The sequence below is a fragment of the Delphinus delphis genome, chromosome 2 (genome assembly GCF_949987515.2).
Source record: "Delphinus delphis chromosome 2, mDelDel1.2, whole genome shotgun sequence".
NCBI lineage: Eukaryota > Metazoa > Chordata > Mammalia > Artiodactyla > Delphinidae > Delphinus > Delphinus delphis.
Genome location: NC_082684.1, coordinates 40,347,253 through 40,372,987, shown reverse-complemented (window position 1 = coordinate 40,372,987; position 25,735 = coordinate 40,347,253). Strand labels below are relative to the sequence as shown.

The following is a 25,735-nucleotide window of genomic DNA, read 5'->3' as shown; positions in this document are numbered from 1 at the left end:
GAATGAAATAAAAAAGGAAAGAGGAAAAGAAGGCTCCTTAATCTGGAGGTTTAGCCAGGCTGGATTGGACTTTTCTTTTAACTTGAGCGTCATCTCATGGTTTATCCATATGGTACCTATTATCTTAATTTACACCCTACAGATCATTGGTAAAATAGTACTACCTATCCTAGAGTGGTAACCTATGGTAAACTAGGTAAATAAAGAAATCCCACCTTCTCTTCTGAAGGAGGGGAAGTAAAATATTATTTCCCTTAGAAGAATGGAATAAGACATACATTTGGATGTAATTTTGACTTTAATATGTATGAACAATTCTGAGTTCTCAAATTTAGGAAAAACTGAATTGATATGACAACAATAATTGACCTTCTGCTATTAATTTCAGCCTCAACTGAGAGCATAGTTCACAGGTCAGAATCAATGTCACTTTTTGGCTTGGACCTCTCCAGCACAGGGGTATGCTCTGTCCATCTCATGCATACAAAGATAACTTGAGAACCTCTTGGTAAACAAGATTACATTTTTGAGTTTAAAAATACATGATTTGTGACGTATCTGTTGTGTTTTTAGTTTATTTCTTCTACCATGGCCCATAGTGCCAGGATATTTGAAGAGCTGATTTTCAGTGGGCCACCTGTTAAAGGACCAGGAAAGAACACTGGTCAGGAGACATGAGGACACTAATTTGTTCACATCTTGCAAAGGGATATAAAACCACATGCCTAGTTGGAAGGATATACCAATCATGCTAAAAAAAAGCAAACAGATTAAAGTAGTCTTCAGAACAAGGAAATTTATAAAGGATAAGGGAGGGCATTATGGAATGATAAAAGGAGTCAGTTTTCCAAGAAGACATAAAAATCTTTAACGTATATGCGCCTAATAACAGGGCATCAAAATACTTAAGGCAAAAACTGATAGAACTGCAAGGAGATATAAACAAATCCACTATTATAGTTGGATTTAATTTTATTTACTATCTCAGCAGTTTCTGATTCTGATTGATCAGCATTTCTGCCTGATCCAGCAGGCAGAAAATCAGTAAGAATATAGTTGACCTAAACAGCACTATCACAACTTGATCAAATTGACATTTATAGAATTCTCCATCTAAGAGCAGCAGAACACACATTCTTCTCAAGCTTACTAGGAACATTTACCAACATAGACCACATTCTGGGACATTGAAACAAACCATAACAAATATAAAAGAATAGAAATCATAAAAAGTATCTTCTCAGACCACAGTGGAATTAAACTAGAAATCAATAACCAAAAGATAGCTCAAACACCTCCAAATATTTGAAGATTAAGCTACATATTCTAAATAGCACATGGGTCAAAGAAGACTCAAGAGGAAATAAAAAATATTTTAAATCAAATGAAAATACAATTTATCAAAATTTGTGGGAGGCAGTGAAAGCAGTGCTCAGACGAAAATTTAGAGTATTAAATGCATATATTAGAAAAGAATAAAGGTCTAAAATCAATAATCCAAGTTTCCATCTTAAAAAGGAGAGAAATTTAAGCCTAAACTGAGCAGCAGAAAATAAATAACAAAAATAGAGTGCAAAACAGTGAAATTGAAATTAGGAAAACAGTTTAAAAAATCCACAAAACCAAATGCTATCAATAATTCTCCAAAAAGATCAATAAAATTGATAAACCTGTAGCCAAGCTGACTGTGAAAAAAACAAATGCCTTGGAATATAAGATTTTTCTATGTGAAGGATTCCCTCATATAAAAAGACCAGTTCTCTGGGCACTTTCAACTTGGTTCTCCTGAGAATTCAATCTGATGACAGCTAGATTTGTTTTAGATTATAGTGCTACTTGCTGACATGTCATCTCTCTTTATGTATTTAATCCTAGAAGCTTCCATATGTCTTGAAAGATCTTAAAAATGATGTGTATTTTCATATTGCTTCATTGCACATGTTCATCCTTTAATGGAAACTGGACTCTGCACTCTATCAGTTGTCTGAATGAAAATTAAAAAAATGTTATTTAGAAAGTTCTAACTATTCAAGCAATTGATTGGGTCATTCTGCAAATACTTAATGAATGCCTACTTTGTTCAAGTCATCATGCTGGCTGGGAATCCTGAGGACATTAGAGGCTGTATGTGGAAGATCTGAAATGAGGGAGGCCAGCTAGAGGTTGTAGGAGACTAGAGGAGGGAGAGAGTTTCAGCCTAGAAGGGGAGCCATGGGGAGTATATTTTCATAAAAGAGACATTTTTTAAAGTTGTGTCTTGTTATACATTTAAGGTTTAGTGAAGTGATAGGAAAGGAAGATACCCCAGGGATTGAGAGGGACATGGACAGTGTGTTGGGGAGAGTGAAGACTTGCTCCAGGAAGAGCACCTAGTCTAGTTATTAGTGGAACAAAGAGCCCCCAGAGAAGAAAGGTGACAGGTGAGCCTGGGGTCGGCTTGGGAGAGCCTGAAACCCATCTGGGAAATTTCAACTCTAGTTTGACTGACTGTGAGGCACGATTGAATGCTTTAGATTATGGGCCTGAGGTGACCAGAATCATATACTGCGAGATGATTCCTCTGGAGGTTGGGGCAGGAAGGAGGAAAGCCAGGAAGGATGACATTAGTTCCGGACCTGAGTGTGAATAGTTCAGGCGTGAGCAAAGGCCTGAGTTGGGGTGGTGGTGAGGAATATAGGAAGAACGGGAACATTGGCTGCCATCATGTGGGCCCACCATCTAAATCAAGCCACCATGGCCTGGTGCCTCCAATAAATGTATAATCGCTGGATTTACTTTCCTAGTGTGCACCTGTGTCGTCCACAAGCGCTGCCATCATCTAATTGTTACAGCCTGCACCTGCCAAAACAATATTAACAAAGTGGATTCAAAGGTGAGATAGCAGTTTGCTGATTAAGTGCCTGCATGAGCTCATGCGAGCACATTCTCTCTATCTCGCTCTCTCGCTCCCTGTCTCTCTTGCTCGCTCTCTCTCCCCCTCTCTCTGCCTCTGTCTCTCTCTCCCTTCTTCCCTCTGTCTTTTCCTTCCTCCCTCTCATTCCCAATTCCCTTCCACACTCCTTGAAGCCAATGGTGGTATCAGAATTGAAATTTCTCTCCTTTTTATATTATGGCATTTGTATTTCTATACTTGCATAGCTTGACCTGTCCTGGAAATGACTCCATTAGTGATCAGCTGGGTAAAAGCTCTAGGGATCCGTTCTACTAATTTGAAGAGAGATTTCCCTGAGTTTGGCATCAGATGACTGGGATTTGAATGTAGAACCCAGCCTCTGCTAGCTAGCTTCTCTCTCAGCCTCAGACCTAAAATAGTATCAATACTACAAGATAGAATTGATAATGGTAAGTATGTTGTTAACTGTAAATTGCACTTCCTAAATAAAGTGACCTTTGGCCCCCTCCAGCCTCTCGAGGAATTTCAAGGAGGATCTATATCTATACATAAAGGCTTGAACATCACTCTTGCCATTAGCATTGCATCCAGCTGCGGTGGGCGTACATTCTAAATGCTGGAGGTAGAAGGCAGTTGGAGTATTACCAACAGTTAGCAGTGGATTTACAGATGCACTGAAGAGTCCGACTCTGGAACTCGATGGTTCTTTACAGTATACACCCAGGATGGCTGTAGGGTACACATAGAGGCATGTGTACTTTCTTTATGAGAAAGAGGCCAGAAACGTTTCAAGAGGAGTAATATTGCCCCACGACTTGTTATGTGTGGCTCTGTGGTTATTGCTTCCAACTGTGATATAGACTATAGAGCATATGCCTAATTTAACTATTTGCTGGGAACAGTATGTGAGATTTCACCTGATCCTGAGAAGTGATCGTCTGTGAGATAAAAGCAGAATCTTTGCACTCAGATATCAAAACACAAAGACAGGCAGAGGCTGGAAGGGCTGAATAAGATCACCAGTTGAATGTCACTTTGGAATAAATTCCTTCTGTGGTTCCCTGTCCTCTGGGGGTCACCCCATCCTCATGACGCAATTTCTGGAAGAACTTGTGGTGATAGCAAGTGTATGTTGCCTATAAAAGACGTGTTGACTCCTGAAGTTAAAAGGTTCTAGAAATAGACATGGGTGTGAGGAATTGGCCAGGAGAGAAACACGGCCAAGTGAATGTAAATTGTGAAATGAATATTTAAGTTTCTATTAATCTCCCAAGGTGGTGGACAGGTTAATGTATACCACACATTTCTGTCCAGCCAGTCTTGTTCGCTAGAAAGTGTGTTTCGTCTGCGTGGTGAGGCCTGGGTAATTCATCGTGGCTGAGCAGTAATACTATACTCATCTCGGGTGTCATAGTAACACTTTGCGTTTGGTGGGCTCCTGTTACAGTTTTCACAAAAGGTGTGGGTATGGAATTTCAGCTCTCGTCCTCCTGTTTCCTTGCTACAGATTGCTGAGCAGAGGTTCGGAATCAACATCCCACACAAGTTCAGCGTCCACAACTACAAGGTGCCAACGTTCTGTGATCACTGTGGCTCCCTGCTCTGGGGGATAATGCGACAAGGACTTCAGTGTAAAAGTGAGATTCTCGGGGGCTTGGGACCCACTTCCTCGTGAGAACACCTTGCTGCGAGCTTTCAGAATTCTGCAGTTCAGAATCTGACCTAGGACGGATGGTTTTAGATACCTTGTAAATGAACATCTTAGTGGCTCTCTCTATGTGTATGTGTCCCTTGTCAGGCACGTAAAGAGAGCTACATGTGAGCCACAGATTTCCTAACCATGGAATGTTTACTCACTTGCTAAATGAAATGTCCTGTCTGGTTAACTAACCCGTTGGCTATCCTCTATTTAGTACTGAGTACAGGCTAGTCATTGTGTATTTCCATAGGTATTTGAAAGAGGAAAAGATGGGATCTGGTCAGAAAGGGAAGATGGTAGGAGGTGAGGTAGCCAGCAGAGAAGGTTGAGTTGTGAGTAAGAGCTAGCAGGAGAGTTGGTTTGATCACCTCACCAAAAATAAGCAGGAATTGGGTTATAAAAGCATAACCCAGGGCTTCCCTGGTGGCGCAGTGGTTGGGAGTCCGCCTGCCGATGCAGGGGACACGGGTTCGTGCCCCGGTCCGGGAGGATCCCACATGCCGCGGAGCAGCTGGACCCGTGAGCCATGGCCGCTGAGCCTGCGTGTCCGGAGCCTGTGCTCCGCAACGGGAGAGGCCACAACAGTGAGAGGCCTGCGTAACGCGCAAAAAAAAAAAAAAAAAAGAAAGAAAGCATAACTCAGTCCGCCCTGTGTCTTCTCAAAGAGCTTGATAGAGCGTAGGTGGCCGTGCGAGGGCATGCACTTCAACAACAGTGTCCAGTGGAGCCTGAGTTTGGAGCTTTTGCCTCAGCAGAGGATAAGGATATGGGGGCTGGTCCCTGTCCTGTTAGGAGTTGAGGGGCTGTTGGCCTGGAGTCATCTCTCATTGAGTGTTGGCTGTCGTGGGGTGCACTGTCCTGTGCTGAAATACATGTGAGTTTCAGCCTGAAGCCTGAGACACATTCTGTGTCACCAGGGGAGGCAGAGTTCATGTCAGTACAACTGGACAGCTTCCACTGGCTGCCTGGACTTAACCAGACCTGCTTCTATTAACAAGAAGGGGCTAGTCACTTGTCTTTAAGAAAGGCAAATTCTTTCATTTCTTCAGAGCACCATTTAATTATTCTTTCTTCATAGATACCTGAAATAATTCTTTTTCAACCAAAACAGTAGCCAACTCACATGTAGCTTTGTTTCAGGCACTACTTGATCGTTAGCTGGATGGTGTCACCCAGGTGTGGGTTTCTAGCGTGAAAGTCGCTTTCTGCTTTCGTATGGTTGTTGCTGACAGGCAGAGCCATGGGTGGGATTCATCTGCATTGCACTTGTCCCTGGTGGTGCTGAGGATAGCATGCCTGCAGTGCTCCAGCTCCTATCATTTTTGCTTTTATTGTCATGTGGAGCTTTAGAAAGGCCACTGCAGGCTTGTATGTCTCCGTACCAGCCTTGCTGAGAGAGGTGGATTTCCTATGAATCTAATGAAGCTTAAGCCTTGGAGCTCCTCCCTTGCAAGGTACCTTCCAAGTTCTCTACTTGATGAAGTGCTCTTTTTCTTAAAGAGTGCAACCCTACAATTGCATCACTTCAGGCACCATGAAACCTGGCTCTGTGTATGCTTCCAAAGATGGGCTGACACACCTCAACGCATCTTACGCTGCTTTATCCCTGCCTCCGATCGGCAGGGCCCGTGTCAAGAAACCATGTCAGAACTCTGTGCTGATTAAACCTCGGGTCTTTCATCACCCCAAGTCAGCTTCCTGTGCACCAGGAGCTTAGCTTGCTTCGCTCTCCTCTTCCAACTGCCACTTGCCTTGACCTTTAAAAAAGTTGCTTTCTGTCACCCATGAAGCCACAGGCTGCAAGCACTGAGAAAGACAGCTGCTGCACAGGATGCCGCATTCTGTGCTGTGAGGGCCACCCAAAGACAGTGCTCAGAGAGAAAGCTTTACTTAGAGGCGTTTCTCTCAGAAACACCAGTTCCATCCTGTCTGAACAGCCATCTACACGTGGCTGTTAGATTGCTACCTTTTATTGAGAGTTACAAGGAATGGCATAAAGTCGGTTGACGCGTTTCCTTGTTACTTAATCGAGTGAGCTGTTGCCGTGATGAATGTTTTGATCTCTGTATTGAATCATGCTGGGAAATCAGTGATGACTTTTAAAATATGATTTAAGTGAGTGTCTTGCATCAAGTCACAGTGAAAACAAAAAGAAATTTGAAATGTATTATTCTTCCGTATGCCAGGCTTACTGCTTCTGCACAGAACAGAAATAGAGAAAAAATCAGGGATTTACTTACACTCAGAGATCGTTGTGAGTGTCAGTTGAATTTGATGAGAAGATATCATTATTCAGCCTGTGCAATTCCTCAGTCACGGTCTTTCAGGTTATCTCAGCTCTCTTTCACAGCACATGTTGACGTGGCTCCTTTCTGAACGTGATTCCCTTTTCCTCTTCCATCCAGTATGTAAAATGAATGTACACATTCGATGTCAGGCGAACGTGGCCCCAAACTGTGGAGTGAATGCAGCGGAGCTGGCCAAGACTCTGGCAGGCATGGGCCTCCAACCCGGAAGTATTTCTCCCACCTCGGTGAGACTTTGCTATTTTCATATTTTGTAATTTAGAAGTTGTTCAGATGTGGCGAGCCCTAGTATTGTGTGTGGCATAATCAAAGTTCCTAGTCTCAGCAAATACAATAAACAGATTTATTGCATTTTTAAAGAGCATTTTGTTCCACAAATAAGGTTCTGTATACAATTATATAACAAGAAATAATGAGCGTGCAGATATAGCAAGAAGCAGAAAAGGGATTTTTTTTTTTTTTTTTTTAAACAGCTTCCTGTCATTGTGGTCTGGTGAAAAGCCTGGAATCCAGGGTCCTCGGTTCTGCTCTTGTCGGGGCCCCCGGCACTGCAGTTGACCAGTAACTATGGGCCTTTGCTTCCTTCTCTCGGAAGGGGTTGAACTTAAAGAGATGATGTTCTCCACAGGCCTGGAATCCAGCAGTTGTGTAGTATTTGTTTATGGATCGTGAATTTATCTCAAGTCCAGCCACAGACAGGAGTTCCTTCCTCTAGGCCGGAGTGGGTGGAGCATGTCAGTGGCTGTGTCCTGCCACCGCCCTGAGTGACCCTCCCCCACCTGCTGTTGTCCATTAGAGCTTCAGCCACATCCCAGGCCCACATCCTATTGCCGCCTTCCTGGCTGTGGTATGCTGGGAATTGGGCAAGAGCCACGGTTATGGCTGAGGCTTCTGAAATGTGTAGCTTGACGCCGGGTTCAGGAAAATTCTAGACTTAACTGTCAAATCTCTCTGGGCACTTAGGAAGGGAAGTGCAATCACTGTCAGGTTCTTGGTTATCCAAACAGTGTCATCACTAACCACCCCATTTCCTTTTCACTGAAGGGCCCTGCCTGGTACAGCAGGGGCTTGGATTGACATTGCATTTCTTGATTTCAGGAAGGCGTTGGCAAAGTCCTTCAAGTCTGTGTGTCGTTCTTGTGGACAGACAGACAGGATGCTATACCGTGAGGGGGATTTCCAGTGCATGGGACAGCTGTGCCTGAAGAGTGTAGGTTAGGGATTTCGGCCTGGCCCAGGGCTTCTGAAAAACCGTGGCAATAAGCTGAGCCATGTGGCACAACCTCTAGGAATGGGCAGCGCCACTTGTCACTTGAACCAAGTATCTTTCATGTTCTGATACTTAATAGTGAGAAAACCCAAATTACCTGTTAGCTGACAGTACAGCATTGAAGAGAGACATCTTCAGTCTATCAAAAGAGAAGAATGGGTTAAACAAACAAACAAACAAAAGATTGAGACGCTGGATTTAGAGTTTTCTGGCAGGGGAAGTATTTAAGTGGAGGAAGTGAGATTCAAGCTGGTAAAATTTTTCCATCTCTGAAAAATTTATGATCAGAAATCTGGAGGAGAAACTATTAAAATAATTGGATTTTAAAGGTGATCCATTTTATATCTTCAATCACTGTTTCACTGGGTTGAGTAAGAAAAATCCTTGTAGTTTCAGGATATTGCCCAGCTGTTTATTACAAACATTGCTTAGAAGTTACCCCAGATAAGCTTTTTTTTTTAGCTAAATAGGTCAAATGCTCCAGGATGTCAGACTTTTGGTCTCTTATCTGGTGGTAGCCTGTCTTATAAATATCCCAAGGTAGACACCTGCACGTCACCTTGTCTTTAGGTAGCACCCTCCCTGGGATGAGTCTTGTACTAGTGGGATGGGGCTAGAGAACTCCCCAAAGAGGCCACACCTACTTCTGGTTCTCTGTGGTGAACCGGGAGCTCTCATTGTGTTGGTGGTTAACCTTTCTGGAGGGCAAGTTGACCATGTATCAGAAGTCTTCAAAATTAACACATTGGCCCAAAGAATTCCCTTTGCAGAAAGTTATCTTAAGAAAATAGGCGATGTTGATGAGGATGATCGTGTTGATAAAGATGACAACACAGCTTAGGTTTATGGAATGTGCCAGGCACTGGTCTAAGTGCTTTAAGTGCAGTTATTCATTTGCTTCTCATAACACCCATGTTGCAGGTACTATACCATCCCCTTTGTTAGAAGAGGAAACTGAGGCTCAGAGAGGTAGGTGACTTGTCCATGGCCACAGGGTTAGGTTGTAGAGCTGTGATTTGAACCCAGGCCACCTGCTTGAGAGCTTAGACTCCTAATCACCCTGATTTGAAGATTTGCATGCAAATATGGTCACTGTGTGTTAGCTATACTAGTGAAAACTGGGAGATAATCTATATTTCCAATACCAGGAATTAGTGAATCAGTTGTGAGATATCCATAAAATGGAATATTGGACAGCTTTTTTTTGTTTGTTTGTTTTTGGTTTTTTTTTTTTTTGGACAGCTTTTTGAAACTCATGTTCTTGAAGGAAATTTAGAGATATGGATAATATGCATGGAAAAATGTTAAATTAAAATTTGTGTTATGAAACAATTTTATTGTATTTTTTTAAATTAAGTGTAAAGATAGACGTGTGTATATGTATGTTTTTGTTTTTTGAGGAGGGCTGATGAGATTATAGGTATTGTCAGTCTTACCCTTCATATATTTACATTAACTTTTGTTTCTCTTTTATAATTTAAAATATTATATATAGAAGTGTTGCTTCCTCCATTCTTGGTGTGGAGTGGTGCTCAATTCTCTGAGCAGTTGTGAAAGCTGCTATTTGCAGGACATGGACACCAGGTGGCGCTCTTGGAACTTTGACCACCCTGTAGAAAGCCACCACAAGAAAGCAGGTGGACCAGACTGAGACATTTTCTATATACTCCCATTTGAGCACAAACTGAAACTCGGTGGCTTAGATATATTTTAAATGATTCTGACCCAAATACAGTAAGCACAGATCAGGAGTTGGTGCCGAAGCAGTTCTGAGTGGCAGAACCTGATCACATGTCAAGCTGTATTGATCTTTCCCCATGTGTTGTATTGAGGGTTGAAGCTGCAAGTAAGGTCTTCTTCATCCATAAATGCTTCATGCTCCACTGTGATTTCTGACTCGATGTATTCCTACTGTCCTTTGCAGAATCTTCTTTCCAGATCAACCCTAAGACGACAAGGAAAGGAGAGCATCAAAGAAGGAAATGGCATTGGGCTTAATTCTTCCAACCGACTTGGGATCAGCAACTTTGAGTTCATCCGAGTACTGGGGAAGGGCAGCTTTGGGAAAGTGAGTCTTGGCGCCAAGTGGTTGGGTGGTTAAAGGATGCCTGCTCCATGTATGTTGTTTGCCTGTGCGTGTATGTATACACATGCCCATTTCCCACGTGCCATCTGTCTTCTGCCCCAGACGAGGCCACACCCTAAGAGCTGCTTGAGTTCTCACGCTCCCTCCTCCTGCTTTGCCATAGGTGATGCTTGCAAGAATAAAAGAAACAGGAGACCTCTATGCCGTGAAGGTGCTAAAGAAGGACGTGATCCTGCAAGATGACGATGTGGAGTGCACCATGACAGAGAAGAGGATCCTGTCTTTGGCCCGCAATCACCCCTTCCTCACTCAGTTGTTTTGCTGCTTTCAGACCCCTGTAAGTATGACCCACCTTCACTGCCTCAGTGGCCTCCTTTCTTCAAAAGCTGAGCTCACAGATGTTGAAGATTTCATAGAGTATTAGAAACTTTGGGGGGATGGACTCCTAAGGTAGGGTCATTTGAAGTATCCAGTGACTTCTGATGACAAGAACCAATGAGCTAACTGCTTCCTTCCTTTCATGCTGTCCTGGAGAGGGATCACTTTGAGGGTTGTGTGTCCTAAGATTGAAAACGTCTTCATACCTAAGTCTTCTCTAGCAGAGTGAAGGTTGCAGAAGTCTAAGAATACAGTAAACCTCAGGGACTGCTTATTTTGGTGAATTTAACCTCAGCTCTGTTGCTAAATGCTGAACTGGTTCTGGCCCGGGGAAAAGAGTTCAGACCAGGATAGGCCTGAAGGGGGCACCTTGACTTGTAATGTCCCAGGGCATTGCTCCTGGCCTCAGTCAAGGACCCTTTGCTTGATCCTGTGGACTGATTGTGGGATTCTGTCTATCCCATCATGTTGGGCAATTAAGAATGCTTTGGGCTGCAGTTAACAGAACATGTGACTGACAGTGGTTTATACAACAGACAGGAAGGATGAGTTTAGTTCATCAGTACAGACTTTTTTCTTGGGAAGTCTGACAGTAGCGATGTTAGGGTTGGATTAGTTGCTCAGTGACCTCAGACATCTCTTCCCCGTGGGTCTCAAGGTATTTGCCACAGCCCTAAACATCACACCTCATATGACAGCATCCGAAGCAGGAAGCTCGGGGGACAGAGGCAGAAGGGCTTCATGGACCACTCTCCTTTTATCAAGGAGAGAAAAATCTTTCCTAGACCTGAGTTACAGGCTCACCCTGAGCTGCAAAGCAGGCTGGAAGAGCAAATATCGAGTCAAGATAAGCTGCTTTATCATGATTGGCTCACATCAACCTTGACGTATCCCCTGGGGCAGGACACTCTGTAGCCCATTTAGCGTTGGGCTCAGAACTGGGCTCCTGTTGTCAGTGGAGAGGGAAGAGGGCTCCTGTGAAGGCAGCAAGAGGGTCTGGCACAGATATTTCTTAATCTTCTTGCTGTCAAAGGCATTCTGAAAGAGAATTCAGGACATGCCCCTTGCCTCTGCTACCATCAGGGACGTAAAGGGTGTGATGGGAGCAGGATGGGGGCGTCCCACCTGGTCCAGTGATGCTGCGATGCACTTCTAGGGAAAGTCACAGCTATGCCGGAACCAGAAGGGCCAGTCAGAATTCGTCAGGCAAAGAGAATGAAAGCGAATATGGAATAAAGTTTAAACAGCTCAAGCATGGATCTACTAGTAAACGGGAAGAGGAGGTGTAAATAAAGCTCACGAGCATAAAATGTGAAGTTGAGGAGGGGCCTGGTGAGAACTAAGGCTGCAGAAGTAGCCCAGGCCGCTGTAGGCGCTGTTAAAGGAGCTAGGGTTTTAGTGCTAAGAACAAATGGGAGACATTTAAGCAGAGGAATGACATACCAGATTGCATTTTTTAACTATTAAAAACCATTTTATTTTCTTTTTTTTGCAATAGGTAGTATAAGCATCCTCCAAGTGTCCATACCCTCTCTTTGAAAGGAACAATTATTACTGGTTTCAAGTGTAGCCTTTCAGAGAGTTTTTTTGCACCCAAAAGTATACACACACACCACATATATGCATCCATATTTATTTTTCTAAAAAGCACAAATGATAGTATGTATTTGTCCACCATTCTGTATCCTTTTTTTAAGGAAAAAAAAATCCAAAATGGTTTTATTAAGGAAGTAAATCTCTGTAATGCATCTCGCAAAATTTACACATTTAAAAAAAATTGAGGTATAATTGACATGTAACATTATATTAGTTTTGAGCATACAAAATAATGATTTGATATTTGTATATGTGGTAAAATGATCACCACAATTAGTCTAGCTAACATCCATCATCACACAGTTACAGAATTTTTTTCTTGTGGTGAGAACCTTTAAGAGCTACTTTCTTAGCAACTTTCATATATGCAATACTATGTTATTAACTGTAGTCACCATATTGTAAGTTGCATCCCCATTCTCCTTATTTTTTTGAAAAAATGTAATAATGTATCTTGAGATTGTCTTATATTTGTATATACCTGGCTGCCTCATTTTTAATGGCTACATACTATTCCATTTTAAGAACATGATGCAATTTATTTAACTTGTTTCCTATTGCTATATATTTAGGCTGTACTTAGACTTTTATTTCAAAGTTGCAGTGAGTCTCTTTGTACTTTTATCTTTAGGTACTTGTGCTATGATTTCTATATGATACACTCTTAGAAGTGATATTGCTTTGTCAGAAGTAGATGCATTTATAATTTTATCTCGTTGGCCCTCTCTCCCCATCGTGGTTAAAGATAGCTAACACTTTATCATTTGAATACCAGGCACTGTTCTAAGTGCTTTATGTATATTATCTCAGTAATCCTTACAGTAATCCCATGAAGTAAGTTCTGTTAACATCACTCCCATTTTACAGATGAACAAACTGAGGCAGGAAGAAATTTAGCTTCCAAGTGGCAGACGTTTTCAGTCTGACTGCTGAGCCCAAGCTCTTACCAATTGCTGGCTGTATTTCTAAATTCCTACTCCCAAACCATGTGTGAGAAGGCTTATTTCCCCCACCCTCCTGTCATGGCATGCTACTTATCATTTTGATGGTTGGAGAGATTTTTAAAAAGGTGTCTTTGGAGTTCTAACCGGCATTTCTCTGACGGTGAGTGAGGCTGAGCGTTCACGTGTGTTTAAGGGTCCCTTGTGTTGGCAAAGACACATGTGCAGCTCAGGGAATGGACGGAGCGGGGAACACTGCAAGCCGGGAGACAGGAGGGTGTGTGAAAGGGGATGCACAGCGTGCACTCCCATGCTGTCTGAGTATGTTGGAAGGAGCTGGGGTTCAAGTAATAGCTTCTTGGGCTTCGGTTTCCTCTGCACTCCTTCCCGCCCCTCGTGGTCTAGGCTCTTTGAGGCCACGCCCTCATCAGAGTCCTCGGTGGCTCCAGGAGCCCTGGAGTCCCTGGAGTCCATGCCGCCCCCTACCACCTTGCCCGATTCTTGCTTCCCATCTCCGGGTCCATGGTTCCTTCAGAGCTCCGGTTCTGCCCATTCTCCACTGCTACCCAGAGTATCCCCAAAACACTGTTTCCCATGCTCTGTGCTCTGTCCACCTGAAGCCCTTCATCCGCCCTCATCCAGCTGTTTTCCCAGAGAAGAGTGGGGTGACAGCCCTGAGCTTGAGAACACCCTTGTGAAGAAGGCAAGACTGACGGGTGGTACTGGTCACCCGCCTGAGCTTCAGGCTCACCTTCTCCTCATTCCATGAGCCGGACAGGGCTATGCTCAGGTCGTCTTTCCAGGGCTGCGCCAAAGTGCAGATGGTTTTCTATGACATTGGGTTAGATGATATTAACAGTTGACGGACATGGTTGTGCAGTGGCTGCTTCAAGTTACTCTAATGAACAAATAAAGAAGCGTCACCTACCCAACTCCAGGGGACTTTTACCTACTGAAGGAAATCCCCGTGATTCTATGGAAGCAGTCTGAGGTCTTACCAACAATTACAGGGTGTTGTAGTAGAAAAGAACTTAACCTGGACCAGATTGGGAGACCAATAAATATAGAATATACAATGCAAAATTTTCCAGGAAAATATAAACTCTACAGTATCGCCAAATATTAGTGTCCACGTGTTATTTCCACAGTGTTCAGCCGGTGAAGCCTTTATTTTAACATGGGCCCTCTATTTTTCCTAGTGACAGTTTCATATATGGCCACAAGGTGGCAGTCGTTACCGCAAGGTGATTTTTATTTCTGCACCAGAGAGACAGGAGCTGACTTTGGGGTTAAAATTTGTGTGTTACAGTAGATGTCTCCAAAGCAAAGGATAATGGGAATTTTCCCTTGCCCTAAGTCTAAATGATAAAGTGGTAAGAACCAACTTAAAAGAACCAAGTGCATTTTTCTCATGCTGAGAGAGAGATATACAGTTTCCATTTTGCTGTCGTTTAAGCCTTCTCTCGGATTTGCGAGGTATCAGACTCCACGTATACATAGCATTTGCTCTCTGCATCTGTCCATCTGTCAGAAATCCTCAGTCACTATCCCCATTTGCTACTGAAAAACTAACTATAAAGAACAGAAAATGTTAGTTACCATGAGAAATTAAAGCAGGTAAATGACTACTTTTAGCTAAAAAGTACTTTTAGCTAAAAACTGGGTTTGGCAGGCCCTGGCCTCTAAAGTGAGATGCTAGTCTGCAGTGTGTCACTTCACTGTGAAGACGCTGGCAGAGACGGCAGTCCACTTGCCGTCCAGCCCTGCAGAATGCGTGTCTCTGAGGCCCAGGAGAAAGGGAGCAACTTGCTGAGGATCCCTTAGGCTGGGAGTGGTGGAGACAATGTTTATCTCTGGGTCAGGCTGACTCTGCAGCCTGGCTCCGTCCACTTGGTGTCTTATACAGCATTGAGGTTGTTGGTTCAGCATCTGCTTAAAGCCCCTCCTGTCTGCCCTGACTCACCTCCAACCTGCTGATATGGAAACAGCTCTCCCTTTGGAAACGGAAGACCTAAGTTCTTCCAGCTCTGTTTTCCTCTGTCTGAATGGCTTGCAACCACCTTAAAATTCCTTTGAGCCTTCAAGTTCTCAAGGTTGAGATGAAAGCAGGATTGTTGTGAGGACCAAAGGCGAGAATGCAGACACGCTGTTGCTACACGCGCGGCAACTCGGTGTTGTGATGACCACCTCCTTCCCCACACCAGAAAGATGTCCTGTGCCTTCCCAGGGGCCAGCACAGACCCCCACATGGAGGTGACAGTAAACACCCACAAAGTAGGCATTTTGAAACTCCTTTTGTTCTTGGCCAGAACAAAAAGATAAGCAAATTTCAAATATTAGATAATTTGTCGTTTGCTGCATAGAATTATGAGCCCATGAATTACTGCCCCGATTTTTTCAATATAATGCTTGTTACTTGCATGTATATCATTCCACTGGCGTCCTCATAAATTTCTGAAAGCACTGTCAATCCTAATAGTTTGTGAATAATTTGAGAATCTGGATCCAGACTTATAAGAATGCATATACTCTTGGATCTGTTGATTTTATTGCTGATAATCTAGCCAAAGAAAACAAGGTAAAGAATAAAATAAATGTTATGCATAAAGATGTTTAACTTTCGGTGCATTATTTATAAGAGGAAAATATCGGAAACAACTTAGGCCTTCAGCAATAAGAGTCTACTTAAACAATGTACTATTTGATGAAGATTTTCAGCCAGTAGAAAAATAATTGAATATTAAGTAGTTAGATCATCGTGTGTTACTGTCAGAAGCATCTAACGTGTAATATTTACTGCATATAATTCTTACATCAGCCGTAGAAGATGGGTACAATTAATTATCCTTATTTTGCCGAGTGGTAAAGTGAAGGAGGAGTTAAGTTACTTGCCCTAAATCTAACAGAGTAAATGGTGGAACTCGGAGATGGGAAGCCGGGAAATAGTACAGAATTTATGATGATTAGGGGCGTGAATCTATATCAGGTTTCACCCAGGACTGCAATGTGGCAAACCTGGCCCCTCCTCCAAAAAAAGCCTGAAAGGAGATGATGCCAGTAAACTACCAGGGACTGTTATGAAGGTTGTGGAATTAGGGATGATCTTTTTCTTCTTTGCTCGTTTGTCAGTTTCTGCAATGTGTTTCTGTTTCTTTGTGGATGAGGGTGGGAGGAGTGAGGCCTTATGAAAGGAGCAGGGCCCAGGGTCTGGGCTGCCGGCCTGGTGTAGGCCACCTTCCCCGCTCTTTCAGGTTCAATTCACTTCACACGCCTTTCATCTTAATCAGTGACTGTTGTGCCGGCAGCCGAGCCTGCTGGCATTTATGGCCTAGGCTCCGGGTCTCCCCACCCCCAGCTCCCAGGGGCTCTCCTTGGCTCTCCTGGAGCCCTGGCTGAGTGCTGAGGGCCAAGACCAGGAAGAACAAAGAGGCAGCAGCAGCAGGAGGGGGAGTGGCAGAGTAAACACTGGTCAGATGCTTTAGCCTTTGTTCAGAGACCCAGTTTGTTAGAGCAAAGGCTTCCATTTGGAAAACATAAGACACACTGTGCTTGGTGCCCAAGGGCTGCCTCTCGTCGGCACGACCCCGGCCGCGTCAGGTCCATGAGCCCGGTTTTTGGGAGAGAACTTGTTTGCATTTGTGAGCTGCTGCCCTGCGAGGGGCGGGGGACAGATTACACAAAACCTCCTTTTACAGGGACAGAAGCCCAGTGCTCTCACCTCCCTACTGACGGGGTGTCCTCGGGTGTCACCTGCAGGGGTCGTCCGCGAAGCAGTGCGCCTGGGGCTCCTGGCAGGGGCATTGCTTTCCCTAAGAAGCTGCCACTCAGTGTCGGTCAACAAAGCAGAAATCCAGCCTTTGAAGGGTAGGGCGGCTAGGAATCTTGTGACCTAAGTGCTGTCAGCTTACACAACCGGTGCAAACTGATTTTGGTGCACTTAAATCACACTTAAAATATGTCTGAAAATCGCCTGCCAGCATGGGTGCAGGGAAACAGTCTTTTCTCTGGGTTATTGTCTCCATCGTCATATTAAATATTAGCAAAGGGGTGTACATGTGAGAGAGAGACGCACAGACAGATAGACAGACAGAAGAGTTAGGCAGCAGGATGGTCGTGTGGCCCTGGAATGCATCTTTCAGAATCTCATCAGGAGGTCGCTACACTGTAGCCTTCAACAGGAGAGCCCTGAGTTCTCATCTTGACTTAGCTAATAGTCCCCTTGTCTTGAGGAAGGTCCCCTGCCTTGGATTTTTTTTTTTTCCAGATAAGCACCTCCTGTGCCCTTCTGTCACAGACCTGTTGGCAGAAATGCCTCCCAATAGGGACCCCCCACGGACTTCGTTCCGGTGGGGGTGGGAGGTGCAGTCAGCCCTGCACACCCCACCGCCCTGCAGCCCCTCCAGTTCTCATTCCCTTTCCCGGTGTGCAGGGAGCATCTGGCAGCGGCAGCTGGGCCACTTGGCCCCTGGTACAGCTTTACCCGCTACGCTCTAAATCACAGTGACATCCCGGGCAAGGGGAAGAGCCCTCTGTTAACACGTCACATAGCTGGTCGATTCTTGGCGCCTCACTGCGCCAGCTTTGCAGAAGGGGTGGGTGAAGGATGAAGTAGCAGCAGCAGGTACTGTTCACCGAGACTCTAGCATATTCTGGGTGCTCGTATTCACTACCAGTGTCTAGACAAGTGTACAATTCGGTATTTCCATAAATAGCTGTTGAATGAAATATCTCATTTAATACTCAAAACAGTCCATGGGGGTAGAGATACTATTATCCTCATTTTAAAGATCTGGAAACTGAGGTCCAGAGAGGTTAAAGAACTTGCCCCAGATCACACAGCAAGCAGGAGTCAGTCTGTGGATTCTTAACCAGGTCGTCCAGTTTTAATAATCTACTAATATGGCACAAAGAGAAGTATCCTCTCTCTGCAGTGTGTACAGCTGAGGAGAGTGTCATCAGGCAGGAGTGAAGGCAGTTTTTCACAACATACAGTTTTGTGGCCTTTTATAAAGTACCTAAGGAGAGGCCATTTCCTCGTCCCTGTTTGGAACTGGGTTTCCTCCTTTCCCTGAGCAGTGAGTGCCATAAACACCATTTGGTCTGCTTATGGGCCGCTTATGGGTCATTTGGTATAGTTTGCCTTTGGCTCAGATCAAAATAGAAAATGAACCAGAACATGGTGTTTCCCAGTTGGGCATGTTCCCAACTTATTAATCGTGTTCCAGCTGGGAAGAGAATGCACGTAGGCCATCTCTGGGCTCTGCATTTCTGGGAGGCTGATTTAGGACCTTTGCTTCTGTCCTCGGAGGCTTCCCGGCTCCCCGACTATCTGTGACTCAGTAGGGCCGGGAAAATGAATGGGAAATAGGAGGACGCGAAGTCCTTGCTGTTCCTTTGGCTGTCTCTGCTCAGGGAGGACTGCCAGAACACTTGGTGTGACCAAAGGGCTTGAAAGGGTTGCCATGTGTTTCCCTTTGAGGTTGTTCAGCTGTAACTGGCCTCGTCACTAGCTGTCATCCACACCGATGACCCAGAGATGGCCTGGACTCCCCAGCTCCGTGGTTGTAAGGCGGTTCACGAATTGTGTGTCACCTCCGTCGACTTATCTGAGAGTGGCCAGGGTCAGACGCGGCCCTTGTGCTTCCCGATGACTGGCGAGGCTTTGTGGCAGTGAGTTTTGGTTATGGTTTTCCCTGATTGTGCCTGGGAACCTGCCAAACTATAGATACTCCCGCCTCAGCAGGGCCCTGTTTTAAAGCACTGGGCTTGAGGTGCCAGGAGTGGCTCCAGGCATGAGAAGGGGATGGGCTTTCTACCAAATAGTTGAGTGAGAAGTCAGCCAGTCCGGGATCACACTGATGGAGGGCTAGGGGGAGAAGCAGTGCTTTTAATCCTCAGTCTAGCTGGGAAGAGGAGATTCACACGCATGGCATAGACAGTATAATGGCTGTGTTTACTCCATGCTACCAAAGGAAAGGTAGCTGAAAACGAGGACTGGCCTCTGGGGGAAAATTTTACCTACGGGCCAGTCTCTCCTCAGAAGGGCAACCAGAATGACTATCAAACTAACAGTCTAACCAGCAGCACCTGAGGGTGGCCTGCGGGTGTTTCTCTGGGAAGCTGGGTTGGCCTCTGCCAGGACCAACTGGGACCTTGAGGCCAGGGCCTGACACGACACCTGTGGGTGGCTGGAGTGGGTCCCCCTTACCCTGAACCCAGAATCGTGCAGTCTAGAAGCCCAACTGGTCTGGGTGAAAACCACAGACCATAATGTCTCCTAGTTTTGAAATACTTGCATTTTCCATAATTGCTTCATCACTGGTTAGAACCCAGCTGCACCCATCTCTACTAGGCCCCAGAACAATCCGGGGCCCCTCAGGACAGAATCAGCCCCGTCAGTCACTATCAGCTTAGCCGACTTGTAGTGACAGAGGCTTGTCCACCAGTAGGTGAAGATCAAGGGTGTTCATTCATTTGGCAAATGTGCACAGAGTTCCTTCAGGGTGAAGGCTCGGGTGAGCCCTGAGGATGCAGCAGTGGACGGAGCAAGGAGGGGCCCCTTCCCTCACGGAACCGGTGTCCTCCCGGGGAGTTCGGGGGCCTGAGCAGCCTGTTCGTAACATAGAGTCAGCTGCTGACCCTCCACGGTGGGCTGGTCATGGTAGCAGTTCTGGGATTGCCATTTAGGACAGGCTCAGAGCAGCCGTCCGCTTAGAAGAGAGTCTGCGGGGCTTGTATTGAAGTTGCATTTGCATGTGGATGCCTGTGTGGTGCAGTGAATTGAAGACCTGATGGAGATTCCTGGGGGCAGGGACGGCGATGGGTTCTGTAGCACCACTGGGCTTGGGGCCCAAAGCAGGAGGCGTCATGGAAGAGCAGGCTTACTTCCCATGCTCACCATTGTAACTGGCACAGTGTTCTTCATCCCTCTGGAAAGACTGGTCTCATTCCCTGCCCCCACCCCCCTATCAGTGCCGTCGAGACTGACTTGTGCAGGGTTCCTCGTCCAGCCTTCCACTGTCAGAGAGCACCTTGGCTGTCTCACCAGCAGACCTTCCCGCTCCACTGGCGGGCTCTGGCAAGCCCCTTTGGGACCACCCAGGGAGTTCCTGTTTCCTTTCAGTGCAGGCGTCCAGCTTTTAGTATATTTGCACAGCAAAAGAGCCGGCAGTATTTGGAGCTCACTCCTACCCATTTCTTTAGGATGGTCTGTAATGATGTATTGCTTAGGTCTCACAAAGCGAGTCTTGGAACTCCTCCCAGAGTCTCAATTCCATTCTCATTGTGTATGATATTTTCAACGTTAAAATGATATAATGTATAATTCCCAACCAAAACAAAAGAGGAGAGCCCTTCCTGCAAAACTGCTCCCCTCCCACCCATACGTGTTTTCCTGCTCCTGTGCGGTGGCCGCGTGGGAAGTGCCTTTGTCCTTTTCCTTCCTCTCTTCACCCCCAGGGAGCACTGACCCATAGTCTGCTTGTGAAGTGGGAACTAGCCTGTGCCCACGACAAGCCCAGACCTTCTGCACTAGCGTGTGTCTCACCAGTGGTGGAAGGCGGTTCAAGATAAGTGAGCCACAACCAACAAGGTAGAGAACTGGACTTAGAGACTGGTTCAGGTTCCTCTTCTGGAAACCTGCAGAAGTGAGAGCCTGCTCAGAAACTCGGTTTGCCCCTCCTTACTTTGGCTTCAGGGCAGATCCGTAGCAGGACGTTCCCTCCACATTGCTCAGAACTTTACCTCCAAGACCTTGACCTTCACCAGCAGGTCAATAGTTTAAGGAATTGAATGACTGGCGAATGTTCAACCTTTCCAGTAAAAAAGGTTTTAAAAAAATAAGTTAAAAAAATTTAAATCACGTATTTGTACAATGTGATATCATTTGCCCACTACTAATATTGAGGGCAGGATAACCCTTTGTCACAGGAGGGGAGGGAGCTGCCCTGTGCGTTGTAGGATTAGCAACGTCCCGGCCTCTGCTCACCAGGTGCCGGCGGCACTTCCCTAGTTACGACAACCAAAAAAGTCTCCAGACATGACCAGATGCTCCCTGGGGGAAGAATCTCTCCAGCTGAAAACCAGTGCCTTACATGAGTGTCTGGTGGTCCAGCCTAGATATGGGAAGTCAAGTAGGCTAGATCACTAGCCTTTTCACAGAGGCCAAAGAAAATGTGACAGATCTTCTTTGTAAAGACATAAGCATTATCTCTGTTTTTTTCTGAGTTTGTAGACAGACAGAGCTCCTGTTTGGGGACTCCTAACAGCTGTCCTGTTAAAGAAGATGTTGCACATATATACAATGGAATATTACTCAGCCATAAAAAGAAACAAAATTGAGCTATTTGTAATGAGGTGGATAGACCTAGAGTCTGTCATACAGAGTGAAGTAAGTCAGAAAGAGAGAGACAAATACCGTATGCTAACACATATATATGGAATTTAAGGAAAAAAATGTCATGAAGAACCTAGGGGTAAGACAGGAATAAAGACACAGACCTACTAGAGAATGGACTTGAGGATATGGGGAGGGGGAAGAGTGAGCTGTGACAGGGCGAGAGAGAGGCATGGACATATATACACTATCAAACGTAGGGTAGGTAGCTAGTGGGAAGCAGCTGCATAGCACAGGGAGATCAGCTCGGTGCTTTGTGACAGGCTGGAGGGGTGGGATAGGGAGGGTGGGAGGGAGGGAGATGCAAGAGGGAAGAGATATGGGAACATATGTATATGTATAACTGATTCACTTTGTTATAAAGCAGAAACTAACACACCATTGTAAAGCAATTATACTCCAATAAAAAATAAATAAATATAAAAAAAACAGCACGCTGGGTGTCAGAGCCTGGGGCATCTAAGGGACAAAAGATGAGCTCAGTGAGCATATAGTTAAAATGGGTTATGTTAGAAAGCAAGCAATACAAATAGTGCAGCTTCTCGTGTTTTGGCATTTAATGATTATATGTCCACTTTACCAACAAAGCATTGAATGAGTGACATTTCATGAAAATCATCGTCACCACTCTGGTCTTAAAGGGGTGCCTCTCTGTGAGTCAGATTCTTATCCTGTGTGTGGTACATATGACTGGAATTTACAAGCAGAGATAAAGCTTTAAGAAATATTTCCCAACCAGTGTACAAAAATGTGCTGGTAGCAATACAAGTGCGCTTTGGGGAAAGCGGACTTGCTGTTTTCTTTCTTTTGTTCCCATGTATGGGAATGCCATTTCAGCTTAAGATAGATACCTTAGAGGCTATCTGCAAAACTGAGTGGTCTCTACATATTAAAAGTGGATCCTAGCCACCAGAGACATTACCTGTTAATACGTCGAATGGTAATATTGTGTCTACGTTGCATTTTTAATTCAATTCAGTGAATGTTTCCTGAGCCAGGGACATTATGTGCCAGGGACTGAAGGCATAAGGAAGAACAAAATGTGGACCTGCCCTTTTGTTGCTTTCAGGCAAGGGTCTTCCTAAACACAGATAAGTCTTATCACTGTGTGATAGAAGACAGCCGTAGCTTGGTCCCTGGGGAGGTTGGAAAGGCCTTCCATGGGAGGGGCTGTCTGAGCTGTGTTTTAAGGATGAATAGGAGCCCTACAGAGACAGAAGGGGGATGGGCCTCCCAGACAGAGGTAATAGCAGTGCAAAGACACAGAGGCTTAAAATTGTACGATGTGCCCAGGAACCCCCAAATAACTTGATGTAGCAGGATTGCAGGAGAGGAAATACGGGGAGGAAAGATGACATCCTTTGCTGAAGAGTTTAGACTCAATCATGAGGTGAAAGGAACTGGCAGGGAGCAACCTAAGCTTTGCATTTTGGGAGGGCTGCAGGTGGCTGTCTGCAGAGAGAGGAGACTGGGGGGGCAGCCCTGGTAAGGCTGTTGAACCACCGGCCTGCTGAACCTTCCTACTCCAAGGCAGCAGCCACAGGGATGGAGTCAAGGAAACACATAGGAGGTGGAATTGATAGGACTTTTTAGAGTAAAAGAGTGAGAGGAGTAGCGAGAGTTCTGACCAGCTGGGAGCCTGGGGGAACGGAATAAATGTTTTGGGTTTTTTTGTTGTGTTTTTGTTTTGCAGAAAACCCAGCGGTAAGATGTTGCTCAGAAACACTGTTCAGATGGGGAGTGGATTTTAGTGTCAGTATCCACTTGGCATAGTAGAAACTGTCATTTAAAATATGTCAGTAGGTGTTTATAGAAGGAGAAGAGAGGAAGGCTGAAGAGGGATTTCTAAGTAAGGGAGGTTAAAGGTAGGGGGAAAAAAGAAGAATCAGGAGGAAGTGGTTTCTTAGGAGGAGCCATCAAGTGCCGAGACGAAGTCCGTTCACCAAGGGATTCAAAGCTATCCACTGGATTGGGGATGTGGTTGTTTGTGTGGCCACCTTAGTCACCATTCTCATCCTTGGGGTTTGAAGGGCCCATCACACTTCATTTCACCAGCTAAAGCTTCTCGACGAAAGTAGCAGAGTGTCCTCTCCCCTGGGTAAACTTTTTCATCTATTTCTGATCGCTTTGCCCCTCATCTTATTAGAGCTGTGTCTCTTTTACTTGGGTCTCCCTACCTTTACAGGAAAGTCTGCATCTTTCTTCCTCAGTGGACAGTGGAGATCCATGTTTTGCCCACATTGCAAAAAGGATCTGGGAAGAGATTGTAGGGGATCTCATTCCCCAGCCAGAGGGCCAGAGAAGAATGATGTTGTGGCTACACTGGAAGTCTCAAACTCAAAATAGCACATGGAAGGCACATTCCAGACAGAAACTTCAGCAAGCATGCAGCACCATAGAGCAGAGGAAGGAACAGACTCTCAGCCAGTGGACTGCCAGGCATCATCTTGAGGCAGATATGGAATATTCTTGGCCAGATTTGATACTTACCTAATTGGCAAAATGTTTAATCAGAAAGCTATAACCCAGAATCTCCTCCCATGAGGAAGAAATGTCTAGTTGATCCACAGATCAAAGGGAGACATGAAATCTTCTTTAACAAGTTGCGAAGTTTAGGAACCTCTGTCATGAAAAAGAATCTAAAGTGAAATGGCATAACGGAATTTTTACTCTTTATTTTACTCTTTATTCTGTAGCCCTATACAAACTAAATCCATAAATATCTTCAATAGACTTGTTCCTATTTGATGCTGAAACCAAAATCTTTATAAAAAGAATGTACTATGTGAAATAATGATTTAAAGGAATCCTATCCTGCATACCTTTAAGTGACCAAACCTTTTTTTTTTTAAGTGAATAATCACCTAAGGTATCTTCTTTGGGAATCTACATTCAGAATTTAAAAACCATGTCCAGTTCGTAATAATCTGCTTTCAGGGATGCCTGTTTTTCCAGGCTAATAAAAATGATCTTTATCATAGGACAGTGACTAGACTGTTAATACCATGTCTCTTATTCTCATTAACGAAAGCAGAAATCCAGCTAATTGTAGGACTTCATAGAAATGGCATGCGGAATAGTATGCAACTGTTAAAAAAAATCATGGTTTTGATGACTAAGTACATCAGGAAATATTATGTAATGTAAGTGAAAAAGGAAGGGTATGTTTTTTTGTTTTCTCTTTTTCTGTTCTTTAAACATGCTATAAAGTGTTAAGTATAATTCGGACAGAAGGGGAAAATCGAATGTAGTTAAAATTACTTTGTAAATATCTTAGGTGCTCTAAAATCGGCAGTTCTTCAGATGCTAAAAGCCATAAATAGTTTTGTTTCTCCTTGTACTTAGACTTCTCTCTCTGGGTGTCAGGATTACAGGTGATTTTATTTTCTCAATTTTCCATGTATTTACTTTGTAGTTACATTTGAACGAAGAACATGTAATTACTTTTATAAACAGAAAAACCAGAGCTTTATAAATAAAGGGAAGTGGAGTGGCGTCAAGCAGACCTGCCTCTCTTGAACTCTTTCACGAACGGTTTTAACTGTGGACGAGACACTTCACTTCTTTGCACTTGACTTCCACAAACTGGCCGGGTAAAACTAGTCTTGGCGGTTTGTTCCAACTTTTCTAATCTCGTTTAAATTTTATCAGGAAACAAAAATGGTCTCCTGCTATGGTAATTCCTCAAGGGTTTATTAAACCTTACCGTAGTCCGGGCACCGGGGGCGGTGGTACTAGAGATACATCATTTGGCATCTGGGCTCTGCCTTAAAAGGTTTCGGGTCCTCCAGAGAAAACACGACCAAGTGCACAAAGTGAGCACAGCCAGCCCTATGATACTGGGCAGGATGTGTGTGGACCGGAGACGCCAAAGGAGGCTCCAGCAGGAAGGGAGGACTTGTGCCCCAACTTTGCTATATCCCTGATCGTATGCTGCTTATTTATGCTTAAAAAAAACCATCCTGGCCCAGATGTTTCACAGGATGTTGACCTGCAGGTTCGATTGCCTCGTTTCCCTCATCTGGTACATATGCCAATGAGCCTTGTCGAGTTTCATTATAAGAGAGGACCGTAACGTATCCAGTTTGCCAGGAGAACACTTGGTCTTTGGAAAGAACTGTGTGTCCCTCCAGGTTTAAAATGCAAGCTCCTAAGGGCTTGTTATATTGGA

General features: G+C 44.7%; 1 protein-coding gene across 1 annotated transcript in view; it reads left to right on the top strand.

Annotated features, from left to right (window-relative positions):
• PRKCH (protein kinase C eta) overlaps nt 1-25,735 on the top strand; it is a 222,216-nt gene that overhangs the window by 125,000 nt on the left and 71,481 nt on the right. The window contains exons 5-9 of the mRNA XM_060004442.1: nt 2,784-2,872; nt 4,401-4,530; nt 6,998-7,125; nt 10,093-10,236; nt 10,418-10,591. Of these exons, the coding sequence (XP_059860425.1) occupies nt 2,784-2,872; nt 4,401-4,530; nt 6,998-7,125; nt 10,093-10,236; nt 10,418-10,591 (665 nt within the window). The remainder of the gene's footprint in view (nt 1-2,783; nt 2,873-4,400; nt 4,531-6,997; nt 7,126-10,092; nt 10,237-10,417; nt 10,592-25,735) is intronic.